Source organism: Carassius gibelio, chromosome A16 (assembly GCF_023724105.1).
Source record: "Carassius gibelio isolate Cgi1373 ecotype wild population from Czech Republic chromosome A16, carGib1.2-hapl.c, whole genome shotgun sequence".
Taxonomy (NCBI): domain Eukaryota; kingdom Metazoa; phylum Chordata; class Actinopteri; order Cypriniformes; family Cyprinidae; genus Carassius; species Carassius gibelio.
In genome coordinates this window covers 17,466,477-17,482,964 of record NC_068386.1, presented here as the reverse complement: position 1 = coordinate 17,482,964, position 16,488 = coordinate 17,466,477, and the positions used below count along the sequence as shown (strand labels likewise).

Below are 16,488 nucleotides of genomic sequence, written 5' to 3'. Positions count from 1 at the left end.
TGAATTTATAACAGCTAAGGGTTGTTGTTAGGCAAAGTGGTTGCTGAGCAACACACAGAAGTAAACTAAAGTGTATGCTTGTAGTGTAATTTACAACAGCTTCGAACACGGCTTAACCAATCAGAATCAAGGACCGCAACTAACATTCAAATATGAAATATTTAATTAAACGAAAAAAAAGAAAAAAACATCTCTAAACATTAAATGTGGATCCAGATTCGAAACACATGGGAATCACAGGCCAATATTTAATGCTTGTACATCAACGCTAATGTAAAACTATTTTAGGAAGTCTCCATTGACATATGATTTTACATTAGCCATAAGACTTTTATTTCTTCAATATTATGACACTTGTAATAAGGAAGGGGAACATTATGAACATTACTTTGGAAAATATTGCATCATCATACAGAGCTTAATATCAATTAAGTGTCCCTTCAGTTTTAAATGTATTATAGTAGCAGTACTTTTTAATACTTTTACATCAGAAAACCCTTCTACTCCTGCCTCAGTTTAGTGGTACTAGCTAAGTGAGGCACCTATTGGTTTTGCTTATGCAATTGATTGTGGAATTGCTCATGCACATAATTTTTAAAAACTTGTGACTCTCAGTTTTAATCTTAGAGGCAAATGATAACCTTCTTGCCTTATTTTTGCCTTTCTATGGGTTGCTAAATGTCTCCTATATTGGAACGGTCAAAGTCAGTCAGTAAATACTTGAGAGCAAGTTGACTATGTGTCTACAACCATAGTTATAGGCATGTATGATTTATATATATAGCAGATTGTTTTGGTAAACTAACACAATACAACGAGTCAAAGCTGTTAGCTAACACAACATTAAAAAGTTTCCAAAATTTAAAAAACAGTAATATTGACTTAGTACATATTAAAACAACAAATCAACACATTCTTACCTGTAAAAGTTTATCAAATTTCTCTGGGAATGTAATTTTTTTACCAGCAGAAGCATTGATTTATACTCATAGCATAATTTAACTTCAATAGCAAAATAAACATAAACAAACACTCGCATTTTCTTCAGAAAAGACCACAGTCTTCTGCTAACAAACACAAAAGATCATCAACTGATTTTAAGCTGTATGAGTCTCTATGTTCATTCACAATCCCACTGTGCTAGAAACAAAGGAACAAACACTTTTGGTTCTTTATGATTAATCACCATAGAATCCCTTTCTATATTTGTCAATTTGAACATAGCAATATCAGAGTGCTTTGTTGAGCACTTGACTTCCTGTTCTCCTTCCCTCATCAATTTCCATTAGTTTTACCCCACCACTGCAGTGAACGGCGCCTCTGTGCTGAACGAGAGGAGAGAGAGAGAGGAAGGGGGAGGAGAGAGATGGATATTGAGAGAGGAGGAAAAGTAGGAGGGGAAAAGGGAAGCCAAGAATAGCAGGTTGGACAGATGTGCATAGTCAAGAGCTGGTGTTGCCATCCAAATCCCAGAAACACCGGTGAACAGGCACAAACACGCCTGCAGAATCGCCGTGTAGAGCTTCAAAGCTGAAGAATGAGGATACAGTGACTTCAGCTGTTGAGGATCAGCCTCAGCAGATGGTAAGACTCTGCAAAACAATGGGAATAGCATCGGTCTGTGGAGCTTGACGACAATGGGAATGTCTTTCATACTGGAATTGTTGTACTGGATTTGCTTCGGGGGCAGTGATTTAGTAACACTTGTCTGTTTGCATTGCAGTGTGAAAAGAGCAGAGAGATGCTGTGAAGCCAAAGCATTTCTTTCCAGCCGCTGTCATTGTAACATCTTCTACTCAGGAAACATGTATGCCTTCTATTCTCTGCTGGTGTACATTTTCTACACTGTTTTCAAAAAGGAGGAGGAGGCAGCGCTCGAGGGGGTGCACAAAGATTCCCCGGAGGTATGTGTGGCTGCAGCGGACAGAGGCCGATCGACATTCTAATATATGCATTCCCTATTGTCTGCATAAAATATGTGCAAACAAGTCTTGGTAGAAAAACTGAATGATTGATTAAAAAACTAAATAAAATAAATTGAAATATAAAATAAAATGTTTTTTTATAAAATATTATTTATTCAATATAATATTAAATATAATATTAGATATTAAAAATGATATCAATATAAAAAACAGCCAGTTTCCTTAAAGTGTGAATTCGATAATGCATGCATTCACAGTCCCGTATCGTATGTCCTCAGGGGTTGCTTTAACACCTTCCAATAATCACATTCGTCTTCCCTGTAACTGACAGGGGCCTGGCCATGTTTCCACGGAAACAGAGAGGAAGGGGAAAGGTAGCCACACCCCCGGGTTGGGCAAAAGAGGGTGTCCAAGTCTGAGTTATTCGAGTAAGATTGTTTCCATAGTGTTGTTTAGTTACATGATGATCTAAATACAAAGAGATGATGTTCTGTGTAATCAGTATACAACCATAACTGAATGTGACATTTCAGGCAGCAGTAGTGATAGTGATGGGACGTCCCTCAGTGATGAAGATGATGAGTTAAATGAAGGTCATGGATTACCTGCCAAAACACCATTAACAGCTTTCCTGTCTTTCAAGCAAGAGGCAGAAAAGAGAAGAGCTACTAATTCTCCAGCAGAACCAAATGAAAAGGTGAAAAGCTCTACCTACATTTGCATTTGCCCACATTTCATTGTGGGGGTGATTTGACGAAGTGGTAGTTTGTATTATTTGAACAGACACTTTGTCAATGTTATAATGTTATTAATGTTCTATTAATGTTATAATGGTAATAATGCTTATAATGCACAGTTTGTTCAATGGTAATGAATGATAGTTCAAATTTTTGTGGCTTGAAGAATTGTGCTATTGCATTTTGGAATAAGTAAATTTGAAAAAATAACAGAAATGGAATGACCCAAATCAAGGACCTCATTAGACATTAATCAGGATGAGTGCCATATTTATTTTTTTAATGAAGTAAAATGGGGCTGAATATTGATTGTACTATATGTCCCTTGGAGCCTAATTTTCATTACCAAAACAATTCATATAGTCTCCTTATTTGGTGTGCTTAACATTTCCTAAATAGAATTTGTGGAAAGCTAGTTGAACATGAAAAAAAAAAGCTTGTTATCATTGCACAGCTTTTATTAAATAATTGAATAAAATTGTATGTGTGTTTTCCAGGTGACAGAGTCTCCATTGCTGTCTGTGATGACACACCTCCTGAGTTTCCTGGAGCAATATTCCCACCTGCAGCAGCTGCAGCAGCAGGCGGATCAGTACCGTCTGCAGCTGCGCAGACACCGCGTCCAGCACCGGCGGAAAATGAAGGTCCTGCGTGCTTCCTACCGCCAGCGCCTCAGAGACAAGAACAGTGTGATTAACAGCCTGGAGGAAGTGATCGCTCAGCAGCAGAGCCCATCGTCTGAAAATGAGGGTGAGACCTTTTGAACCTAAAGAAATAACAGAATTTCAATGTGAAGATTTTAGCTGTGAAAAATAACGAGTTTAATATTAGATGCTGCTATTACCTCAATATTGATTTGTTGGAGGATGCTAAAACTTTTTACTGTCCTTGCTGTTTGCTCTGAAGTTATCAGCCTTTAAAATTATATTTCTGGCTCACTTGACAAAGATGCTGCTGACTACACCCCCCCCCCCCCCCAAAAAAGGGATCAGATTCCTAAAAAATGAACTGTCTTAAGAAAACAAATACATCCTTATGTTTTAATTTTATTATTATTTTTAAAAAGAATATATGAAATAATCTTAACTTTATTCTTAGGTTAGAAAATAAGAAGATAGCAGTTTTATCATTTAAGAATTTTAGAACAGAATTTTATCAATTTGATATAGCTCTAGGTGATGTCATTTGCTGTTTGGATTCTGAATCTTGACGTCAATGGTGAAAGAGACGAGGACCCATTCACATCATGTGCACAGCTAAAAATTGTTTTTTAATTAAGAACATTGGAGAAAGGTGCTAAAAATAGCAGACAGATGGCTTTAGAAACTGGCAGTGACCCTCAGACCTACAGAGGGCATCTGGACTCTGGCGGTCTGTTTCTCCTCAGACTTCACCAGGTGTTCCTCTGTCACCTGCCAGCCAGACTCACTATTAAACACTGCATTGGTTTAAATTGCATGTCTCTTGCACTAATTCGATGTCAGATGTACTTGTCTTTGTAGTTCAGTGGATGCACATGATGTGCGTATTCCGTCAGGATTTACTGAGCTACAGTATATTAAACCCAGGGGTGTTTTAAAGGAGGTCTGAGATTCTGACGAAAGCTATCTGATCTGGTTCATCTTCATGGCAGTTGTGCATCCAGCATCTGGCCTCCCAGAAGTATGTGAAATCAACTAACACATTCATGGAAATGCACAACTACTTTATGGCCATTTTTAATCTAAAGTTTGGTTCACACCAAAAATGATAATTATGCAGAAAACTATAACCATAGCATCCACACCAATGCACACCAAACGTTGTTTATTAGTGCTGCATTTATGCTATCTGCTGCTTTCTGTAAAGTCAATGCTTCTGTTGAATCTTTGCACCCTTTCTATCCTGAGATACATGAGTTCTGTATAATTACATCATGATAAACCCTTCATTGCAATTATAGATATAATTCTCAAGCTGTGATTGAGAAGAAGCTAGAAGAGAAAATATAACTCCATTTCAGGGTGTTAAGATCCCTCCAAAAGAAAGAATCAAACACTGTTCAAATGTCTACTATTATATAATGAAATATATGTCAAATAAATGTATGTGCTATTTGCATACCTATGTATAGACAAAAAGGGGGAAAACAGTATTTCCATCAAAGGAGAAAGCTAGTTGCTGGTTATCTTACAGCAAGGCTAACTGGGATATGTTAAATCTATAGCCCCTTTGTCATGATACCCACATTTCAGAAAATTCTGTATCAGCCTGAAATACAGATATGATTCATGTCAATCAGATGTCTAAATGCCTCATGGGATTGGGAATACATGTGTTTGTTGCTTCTGAGACCTCAATATTTGACTATATTTTTACTACATTTTAGCCATGTAGTAAAAATGTCCATCTGTATGGCTGTCACATGTCTGCAGCACTTGGCTTGTTTCTCAGTGGCTCACAGAGATGAATGAAACATTGTGGGAGCTGCTTACAAACACTAGCAGAGCTTAATGTCATGTGCACCGCTGCTACTAGTTATTTAAATATAGTATTGGCATCAGTGGCTCCATGAAGAACCTTTAAAGGGATAGTTCACCCAAAACGTTTACTCACCCTCAAGTTGCTCCAAACCTTTATGAGTTTGAGTATTTTGAAGAATGTTGTTAACCAGGCAGTTGACGGTAGCCATTGACTTCGGTGTCAACATTTTGGTTGACAATATTCTTTAAAATATCTTCTTTTGGGTTCAACAAATGAAACTGTTGCAGAAATTTTGTTTTTGAATATCCATTCTTTAAAAAAAAACTGAAACCTTTATATTCTAAGAGTGTAAATATGCTTGAATGATTTCAGGTTTATTTTCTTACGAGAAAGAGACCAGTCAGCCAACAGTAGCAGAACTAAGTCATTGTGTAATATTTATTTAGCATTATTTTGTTTAAGCCTGTTCCTGGTCACGTTTGTTCTTCCACCACATTTGCAGTGGGATCCCCGTTAACAAGTCTCGATTCATCCATCTCACCAATCCAATCGCTTCACCTGCAGCACCTGTCTGACAGCGCCTGCCTCAGTAATAAGTACACAGCACAGGAAAAGACAGCATCTCTTACTCTGCATTTCCATAATTAACAGCGGGAAACTAAGTAAAATGTTTCAGAGCAGTTAGTCCACACGTTGCACAGGCCTTCGAGTTCAAAACTCATTGTTGATATTGTCTTGAACTTGTTGCTTAATGGAATCTTGCTTAATCGAGTTCTTATAAAAATTACAAATAGAGAACAACTGGAACAAAATTTGAGCTTTGATTTGGTATCTTGGCAAACTCTGGAGAAGAAACAATGTTCTCAAAAGTTCACAAAGTTTATAAATGTTCTCCATGTAATACAGTTGGCACAGTTTATTTTTTTATGTTGTTATAAAATATTTAATAAAAAAACTTGGGTGATCTTCATAAAACACATTCATAAAACAATATATATGCTTTTCTCTGTAATATTTATACCCTTTTGGGTGTGGAGGAAAATCCATAAATCAGCTGAGAAATTAATTAAGCAGTCGATTGTTCATGTGAATTAAAAGAGCCTGGAATTAGATTATTAAAAAATAATTCAATTAAAAATGTTAGAATAACTCGAAAAAACAAATAAAACATTTACTTTATGTGGCAAAAAAATCATGATATAATATATGATATTTATCTATGCAATATAAGGTGCTTAATTACTACAATTTCAGTTTATCTATTGCTTTTTAAATTTATTACCACTTTATTGGATTAATCATTTAATTGAGTTAAAGTCAATATGGATTATTAAATTATTTAAAATACTTCTTATATATATTGGACCCCCTTTTTTTCTTCAGAACTGCCTTAATTTCTCATGGAATAGATTCATCAAGGTGTTGGAAACATTCCTCAGAGATTTTGGTCCATATTGCTTGATAGCATCACGCAGTTGCTGCAGATTTGTTGGCTGCATATCCATGATGCAAATCTCTCGTTCCACCACATCCCAAAGCTGCTCTATTGCATTGAGATCTGGTGACTGTGGAGGCCATTTGAGTAAAGTGAACTCATTGTCATGTTCAAGAAACCAGTCTGAGATGATTTGAGCTTTGTGACATGGTGCATTATCCTGCTGGAAGTAGCCATCAGAAGATGGGCTGTAGTCATAAAGGGATGGACATGGTCAGCAACAATACTCAGGTAGGCTGTGACATTTAAACGACCCTCAATTGGTACTAAGGAGCACAAAGTGTGCCAAGAAAATATCCCCCAGACCACTACCCCACCACCAGCAGACTGCACCATTGAGACAAGGCAGGATGGATTTATGCTTTCATGTTCTTTACGCCAAATTCTCACCTGAATGTCACAGTAGAAGAGACTCAGACCAGGCAACATTTTTCCTATTTTCTATTGTCCAATTTTGTTGAGCCTGTGCAAATTGTAGCCTTCTTTTCCTGTTCTTAGCTGAAGGAGCTCCCCCCCATCTGCTTCAGGGTTCGACGTGTTGTGTGTTCAGAGATGGTATTCTGAATACCTTGGTTGTAACAAGTGGTTGTTTGAGTTAATGTTGCCTTTCTATCATCTCTGATCAGTCTGCCCATTCTCCTCTGACCTCTGACATCAACAAGGCATTTTCGTCCACACAACTGCCACTCATTGGATATTCTCACTGGTTCTTCATGGTGGAGTAAATGCTACGAACCTTTAGTGATTCTGAGATCTACAGAACCCCAGGGAGAGATATTGCCATTCCATGTGGCTTTGATCAATGCGCGCTCTCTAGTAAATAAGACATTTATATTAAATGATTTTTTTACTCTGCACGCTCCAGATGCTGATCACTGAAACTTGGATTAAACCGTGAGAATTGAGCCCATTCACTGAACTGGTGCCTCTCTTCGAGTCTGTTAACCTGAACACCTTAATCAAAACTCTTGTCTAGTCTGAAACCTACATTGTGTCCTCAGGACATTATTCGTTTTCTTTGACAGATTACTGACACTGTCAGTCCTGACTTGTTGTCTATTATTAGTAAAAGTCTCCAAACTGGGACTGTGCCCCACGACTTTGATCTTAAAAAAACTAATTTGGACTCGACATTGCTGGCTAACTTTTGCCCGATTTCAGTCTATTGCTCGGGTCTTGTTAGACCTTAGCTCTGCCTTTGGTCAACCATGATATTCTTAAATCTTGTCTTGAGGCATGTGTTGGTTTACATGGCACAGTATTACAGTGGTTTAGGTTATACCTTACCAATAGGAGGTATGTCATCAACATTGGGCATCATTCCTCTTCTGAGATGCTTTTAAGATCTGGTGTTCCCCAGGGATTGATTCTTGGTCCGGTAGTTTTCTTAATTTATATGCTTCCTTTAGTGTTTATTTTTACCAAGCATGGGGTCTCTTTCCATTTATATGCAGATGGCACCCAAATTTACATCCCCTTAAAGCGTTGTAATAAGTACGCCATTAAGCCCATTTTCTATTGCCTGAAGGACCTGAAATTTGGCTTACAAGTTTTTTTTTTTGCCTTAATGAGAACAAAACAGAGTTCATTTTGTTTGGTCCTAATGATCATATTGTACACGACTTCAAAACTACATCTCTGTCATCATATAGTACCACCCGTGTCAGAAACTTGATTTGACAATAACCTTAAATATGAGACTATTACATGGGTTTTAATCTCACTTCATTGGCTTCTAGTAAAGTACAGAATTGATTTTAAAATTGTACTGTTTGTTTTTATATCTCTTCACAGTCTGCCCCCACTGTACTTAACCGAGTTGTTACAGCCACATACTTTTATCGAGAGTGCTCAGATCTACTAATTCTGAATTGCTGCATGTTCCTAGGAATGTTGTTGGCCCAAAACTTTGGAATGGTCTCCCCTCCCCTCATCAGAACCGCCTCAATCTGTTTTTAAATCCACTCAAAAAACGTATTTATATTATTTATAATTTAATTTATATTTGTTATTCTTCATTAATCTACCATTTTGTCAATTGACATATTGATATTATATTTCAGTCTAATTTAAAATTGAATGTTACTTGCTGTTCTTTGTCATTTTTGTGAAGTTTTCTACAATTGTCTTAGTGAAAATTGTTTTACAGCTTTTCAGTGTACTTTTGAAATTCCACTCTAAACATATAACCTGTGTGTGTGTGTGTGTGTGTGGGTAACTGCATGCTTCCTGCAGCATCTCCGGTTGGGTTGCATAAGTTGGTTCAGTCCCTATGCGGGCTGCAAGTAGAGAAGAGTCAGCTGAGAGGAGAGCTGCGTTTGCTTCATTCCCAGCTGGAGCAGAGAGAACGAGACCGGCATACTAAAGTACACGCTTTCCAACAGCAGGTGCTCAGCATTATACTTTCCCTCTATTCATTCAGTCACCTATTCTATCCATTCCACTGCTCATTCAACCCACTTAGTGTTTTAAATAGCATGTCTACCACACCAATGATCCTGAAAGTATTTTGGGTTTTCAGAATCAGGTTTTAAGCTCTGCTGTAATCTGTTGGCTGCACATTTCCTCCATTTATCTGATCATACAGTATCATCGCCTTCACCCATTTTTCTTTCCAGACTTGCTAAGCTGACTGCACTGATTTTGTCCCTGTAGATTGATGAGCTGAAGAGCTGTATTGAAGAAAGAGAAGAGGAGCTGTCCAAACTCCGAGTTGCATCGGTAAGCTCTTGGAAGAATCTGTTCCAGTGCTCTGCATTCGAAACTGAGCACATCACAAACCAGGCCAGACAGTTTCAAAACGAGTTTATCTGGGTTGTTTCATTAGATACTTCTTTTCCAGGTCAGCTGTGACTTTTTATAGGGTGTGTTTTCTTTTCACCAGGGAGTAACAGACTCAGAAAAACGAGTGCTTTGCTTATCAGCAGAGAATGAGAGTTTGAAACATAGCCTCACAGTGACACAGAGTCTTCTGCAGCAGCTGTCAGTCATCCCTTCCCAGTCCAGCTCTGTGCTCATCAAGGTAATGCTGGCTTTTAATGCACTGGGTATACTTTAAATCTAACACATCAAAACTTCTTGTTTTGCATAGGTTTTTCTTTAGCTTACTGTCCTATCCTGCAGGAAAATGAGAACCTGCGCAGTCGCGTTCTGCAGCTGGAGAGTTCACTGCAGCAGCAGACAGAGCAGCTGTCGCGTCTGGAGCAGCAGAGGGAGCAAAGCAACTGGAGAAAAGCAGAAGAGCTCAGGAGACGAGAGGAGTGCGTGAGAGAGCTGAAGCTTGAATTGGACAAAGAACGCAACAAGGAAGCTGTGGTTAAAGTAGGAAAAATTCAAGATTATGAACTTTAAAAACCTAAAAATGCAAACACAATGAACTTGATAAAATATATATATATATATGTGACCTAGGCTAGCTGGTTGTTATAAAATAGTCGACGAAATTGACTACGCCACCCACAAATTCTAGGACGTGGGACCCTAACAATGATCTAATCTCTTTTTTGTTTTTCTTTGAATCACACAGGTGGTTCAAATAAATGAACTAGAAGCCAGAGTACAAAAAGGGTTGCTTTATTTTCCAGAATGAGCAAAATTTTATCTTCTCTTAAGAGTAGGAGGACTTGGTAAAACCATCCATGACACCAAAGAAACCAATAAAAAAATAAACTAATTACAACAATTAAACACCACTCTGAATGGATTTAAAGTAAACCAAATTAATTTCCAAAAGAAATAACACTCCAAACAAATCGAAATCTAACAACATTCAATAAGAGAAACCAATCATTAGACTGATATTCACATTAATTAAACAGAGAAATCATACTTTAACCCAAAAGAAAACATAAGAATGGCACTCAAAATAACACCCAAATCAACCTAGAATACTAAAATGGGAAATATACCACATGGGAGGAAGAAAAAAAACAAACCCAAAAGTCAAACCCAATCAAAAAAATATAAAGAAAATAAAAATCAAACCCAATCAAACCATTATACGTAAAACACACAAATCAAACAAGGCCTCCCAATACAACACTCTACCATTCAAATAAAACAGGCAGATCCTGCAAAATGAATGCCACAAATCAAAAAAAACAAAACAACCAAATCCCAAGTTTGGTGGGGAAAAAAACGATGGCCACTTGCCAAAGAAGGTTTTGATGTCCTGTAATTAAAACCATTTAAATTTTATTACACACCACATTCTACATTTAACAATCAAGAAAATACTCACGTTGCTAATGTATTAATGCTCCTTTAAAGGATACTTAAAGTGTATAAGTCTTTAAAAACTAGCTTAATCATTACTTACGTCCAGTGGTCGTAACAAAGCGCAAAATGACAAGTGCACTCTGCTCTCACCTCGATCATTAAAACCGGAACAATCCTACAACACATTTACTATGGTAAATGCGAATCTTACTACCAAGCATCTCCTTTACGATAAACATGATTAAAACAACAGGTTTACTCACTCCGAGTTTTCGGACACAATAGGTCAAGCCGTTCCTTCAACGCGCCAGCAGAGGAAGAAACACAAACTCGCTCACCAAGCGTAGAACGAGAGCAAACGCTGTTTCCTTGACGCCCGCGAGACTTTATACGCCACCTACCCATTACGTCATCTACCTACCTAACCGCACAACATACTCATACCGGTTACATCCACCCCCTCCTTCAAAGATCACCGTCCCGGTGACAACATTTAACTCCATCATAACCAATTCTAATCCCAAGGTCTAAAAGGGACATAGAGGGAACTAACGGAGGCTGAATTTGGTGGCCTTTGATTTTCCAAGGATCGCACTGGTCTTGGTAGATTGAATACATTTGAATGCTGGCCAGCCCTCGTCCTAAGCGACCGGCGTAACAAAGGTTCCGCCCGTTCTGGCTCGGATTCTCGTTCTAAAAAATCGAGGTGAGAGCCAGGGCCCGATAAATCAAGTACCTGCTCCACTGGACACTGGGACTCTGGGGGATGAAGGACCCCAGTTAAACATTGGTCTGGCTCCGACTCACCCAAATCCTCCCTAACAGCTGCCACCGAACCTCCCTCCTGGGCTACATGAAAAACCACAGTCTCTTCCTCTGACATTTCCTCTTCCTCAGCTAATGGTCTCGGATGGTCGTACTCTGACAGCAATCCTACAGGGGGGGGAATATTTACTACACCCTCACTTTTATCCAAGGTTACGTACCCATCAGGGAGCTCTCGCAGATCCGAGCGATGGACATTCTTCACGTGCTTCATTGTGTCTTGTTGTCTTACCTTATACACAGTGCCTACCATATCTAAACACTCTACCACCTCATACACCTTGGAGCCCCACACATCTTGGATCTTATGCCGGCTTGGGAAATGATTCTTACACAGAACCAGCGTACCAACTGGCAAAATAGGCACAGACTCTGGATGATGATGTGCTCGCTGGGCTGCTGCCACTCCCAGCTGTTCCCTAGCCTTAACATATACAGAGGCCAGATGGTGCCGATGGCTCGCCACCCAATCCTGGGCAGTCACTGGAGTGCCTCCTTCCTCCATCCCTAGAAGACCATCCACAGGAAGTTTTGGCTTCTGGCCAAACATAAGTTCATAAGGGGAGTAACCAGTGGACTGATGGGCACATGTATTATAGGCAAAAAGTAACTGAGGTAAAGACTGCGGCCATACCCTTTTCTTTTCGATGGGCAAAGTACGCAATAAATCATGCAAAGTGCGATTAAATCTTTCGCACTGCCCATTTCCCTCAGGATGATATGCTGTAGTCCTACTCTTCTGAATCCCATAAAGGTGGCACAGTTGTTTAAGCAATTCTCCCTCGAAATTCCGCCCTTGGTCCGAATGGATGCGTTTTGGCACACCATAAACATAGAACCACCGCTCCGTCAAAATGCGAGCCACAGTACTTGCCCTTTGGTCTCGGGTTGGGTACGCTTGGGTAAATTTAGAAAACACATCAGTCACTACTAGCACGTTCTCACATCCATTACTGGCCCGCTCCAAAAGTGTAAAATCAATTGCGAGAATTTCCAAGGGCTTTGAAGCCATCAAATGCCCCATGGTTGTACGAACTTTGGGGCGTAAGGCTTTAGAGACCACACAACGCTCGCATTTGATACACCATTGCTCAACATCCTGGCGCAAATTAGGCCAAAAACATCTCTCCCTCACCAAGGTGGTTGTCCTCTCTATACCTTGATGCCCATGACGGTCATGAAGGCTCTCCAACACTTCCTCCCTTAGAACCTCAGGCAATAAAACCTGAAGCACTCTAACCTTCCCTGGAGCCAAGAAAACTTCTCTATACAAAACACCATCTACTTGTCGAATACGTTTCCATTGGCGAACAAATTCCATTACTTCCCTAGACTCCCTTGCCCTTTCATAACGAGTAGGGGCCACTCCTCTTTGCCAATATTTCAGAAATGCAGCAATATGCACATCTGCCGCCTGTAGAACTTGCATATCTGCCTTTTCACGACAGGGCAGAGCTGCTATTTCTGAAGCTTGAGTACAGGTCGAAGCAGAGCTTAAACACTGAACTAAGGAAAGTTCATGAGGCAAAGTGATACCAGAAGCAATTTCCCTAACCCTTTTAGGAGCTAGATCCACAGGAAGACGGGAGAGTGCATCCGCATTGCGATTGGCTGTCCCAGGACGATATTTCAGCTCAAAATCAAACAACGCCAGCTGTGACGCCCACCGCTGCTCTACAGCAGCCAACTTGGCGGTCTGAAGGTAACTCAAGGGGTTGTTATCTGTGAACACCACGAACTTGACACCCAGCAGATATTCCCGAAACTTCTCGGAGATGGCCCACTTAAGGGCCAAAAGCTCCAGCTTCATGGAACTATAGTTTAACATATTTCTTTCTGCAGGGCGCAAGCCCCGACTGGCATAAGCGATAGGCCTCCGCTGGCCCTCCTGTTCTTGAGACAATACAGCACCAAGACCAACCTGACTAGCATCTATCTCTAACACGAATGACTTTGTGAAATCAGCATAGCCTAAAACTGGGGCCTCTACCAGTGACTTCTTCAAAGCCACAAAGGCATTCTCCGCCGCCTCTGTCCATCGTCCTTCCAAAAGGGTGTCAGTGCCTGAACCCCGCTTCTTACCCTTACCTTGGAGCTCCCCTACTAATCTGTGTAGAGGTGATGCTAATTGAGCAAAACCCTCTACGAACCTTCTGTAGGAGGATGCAAAACCCAAAAAGGAACGCAACTCCAAAAGGTTACTGGGTCGCTTCCAGTCAACTACAGCGCTGATTTTCTCTGGGTCAGTGGACACTCCCTGGGAGGAAATTATGTGACCAAGATACTTAACCCTTTCTTGAAAAAATGTACATTTTTGGAACTTCAATTTCAGGTTATTTTGTTGAAGACGCCCCAAAACCATCTCCAACCGTTGAAGATGTTGTTCAAAGGAACCAGAAAAGATGACTATGTCATCCAAATATAACAAAAGGGACTGGAACCGTTGATCACCAAAAATCCTTTCCATAAGCCTTTGGAAAGTACTGGGTGCATTGCACAAACCAAAAGGCATTCTGTTGTATTCAAAGAGGCCAAAAGGAGTGCAGAAAGCAGTCTTCTCTTTGTCCCGTTCGATCACTGGGACTTGGTTGTACCCACTCGTCAAGTCAAGAGTAGAGAACCACTTAGCACCAGTCAGCGCATCAAGTGATTCCTCAATCCTTGGAAGTGGGTAAGCATCCTTCCGTGTTTTCGCATTGAGTTGGCGGTAATCCACGCAAAGACGGATACTCCCATCCTTCTTTTGCACTATCACAATAGGTGATGAGTAAGGACTAGAACTAGGCCGAACTACACCCTGCTCAAGCAGCTCACTAATATGAGTTTTGACTTGCTCATACTGAGAGGGGGGCAACCGGCGATAACGCTGCCGAACAGGAACATTGTCTAGCACTGGGATCTCGTGTTGGACTAGGTGAGTACACCCCAAGTCACCCCCTTCTTTGCTAAAGACAGAACTAAACCGGGTCAAAAGGCATTTAACCTGCTGAGACTGCGTAGTGGATAATGAAGGCCATGACGCCTCATTGAAATCCAAAGATAGCCCACTACCTGCCTCCATGACCTGATTACAGCTCACCATATCCTGGCTATTCACGCTCTCCCCCAACGCAGATTCCAAAGTTGACTGCAGATTGACCACATACAATTGGCCCAAAAAAGTTTTTGGCCTAAGCCATTGGTCCTTTTCTCCCAAGTTTACCACCGGAACATGAACTACGCCCTGCTCTACTGGTAATAAACACTTTGAGATGAGGATATTCGCAGGTAGTATACCATCCTCCCCCATTGGAGGCTCCAAGAATACAGAAGTAATAACACGTGCCATACCTTGACTGCGACTTATAGGAACCCATTGCAGGGAACCCGCTGGCACACGTATAGCCGATCCTGCCCTTACAACTGCCTTCCCCAAGAACCCAGACTCGGCAGTAAGAGCTAAACTTTGGCACTCCAACAGGGCCTGCTTCCACTCCTTCCCGGCTTGCTTAACTGTGGGGGAGGAAAATAAACGCTCTTCGTGTTGACAAAAAAGCTCTTGATAGCAACAATTCAAAACATTCATGCCCAAGAGACCTGGGACTGCAAGCTTTTGTTGCCGTATAAGAGGATCTAGTGGATCTCTCATAATTAGTATCCCCATTTTAGGGAGGATCCTACCCAAAACCTCGACTTCCAGCTCCAAGTAGCCACAATAGGGAATGTCCAGCCCATTTGCAGCCTTCAACCGCAACCAGCTACAAGGTTTCAAACATTCCCTAATATGCAGTGGAAATGCAGACTCAAAGAAGCTCTCTGTGACCATTGACACCATAGACCCCGTGTCCAGTAAGCAGGGAGTTTTCACCCCCCCAAAACAAACTTCCACTATAGGGCACTGCCCAATAAGTTGGACCCAATCTTCCTCAAATACCCCTTTAGAGCCAGAAGAACCCCCCTCTGGTGTCAAGCTCCCAACACCAGAGGGTGCTAGTTTTCCGGCTGCTCGGGGGTTTCCCGTACAACCGTTCGACCTTGCCCATGGGATGACGGTCCCGGACCAATTCCTACACCCTCTCTCACATTCACGTGCATGCCTGCCAAGTCAGATCTGCAGAACCTTGCAATATGACCAGCTTTATTGCAACGCATACAGATTGGCTTGCCGTCGGCTTGGAACCGGGCAGAAACAGGCCGGGAGCCTACAGCACCCCCTACAGGATTTGATGGATTTATACTCAAGTGCTTCAAAATAGCATCCAACTGCGTCTGTTGCTTACGGAGACAATCTTTAAGCTCACCCAATTCATTAGTGGATTCAGAGGAAAATTGAGTTGACCTATACGTACCCACCACCTGAACATCTGCAGTACAAGAATGAGCTCGAGGTCTTATACTAGGAGTGCCTCCCTCATCTGCCCACCGTATAGCCTCAGCACGAACCTCTAGGAACGACATCTCAGCATTCAACCGTACCTGTCGTTTCAGCTCCCTACGAAGGGTATTATCCCGCATGTGTTCAATAAACTGATCACGTAAGGTGTGGTCGGGGTTACAAATGCCTGTCAAGTTCTTACGTTTCATTGCCTCCATTAGAGCCATGAGGGCGTGCGAGTATTCACGAAGCGATTCTCCCTCTAGCTGGCGACGTTGAAAAAACTGCTTCTGCAAACCAACCAAAGACTGAGAACAACCATACATCTCAAGCAAGATTGTAAAGATTTTTTCAGGATCATCCCGGTCGCTAGATGGGTGAAACTTTACTTCAGCCTTCGCTTCTCCATCTAAAAGATCATAGACGAACAAAGCTTTCTCGGCCACTGGAACCGGCCGAACGATCAAAGAC

At 40.9% G+C, this 16,488-nt stretch overlaps 1 protein-coding gene across 1 annotated transcript in view; it reads left to right on the top strand.

Annotated features, from left to right (window-relative positions):
• The first annotated feature begins 1,391 nt into the window (after positions 1-1,391).
• The window catches only part of LOC128031166 (kinesin-like protein KIFC3), a 22,351-nt gene continuing 7,254 nt past the window's right edge, over positions 1,392-16,488 (top strand). Inside the window, exons 1-9 of the mRNA XM_052619407.1 lie at positions 1,392-1,584; positions 1,724-1,904; positions 2,257-2,353; positions 2,459-2,622; positions 3,160-3,412; positions 8,856-9,007; positions 9,276-9,341; positions 9,505-9,642; positions 9,744-9,941. Of these exons, the coding sequence (XP_052475367.1) occupies positions 1,806-1,904; positions 2,257-2,353; positions 2,459-2,622; positions 3,160-3,412; positions 8,856-9,007; positions 9,276-9,341; positions 9,505-9,642; positions 9,744-9,941 (1,167 nt within the window). The 5' untranslated portion in view covers positions 1,392-1,584; positions 1,724-1,805. The remainder of the gene's footprint in view (positions 1,585-1,723; positions 1,905-2,256; positions 2,354-2,458; positions 2,623-3,159; positions 3,413-8,855; positions 9,008-9,275; positions 9,342-9,504; positions 9,643-9,743; positions 9,942-16,488) is intronic.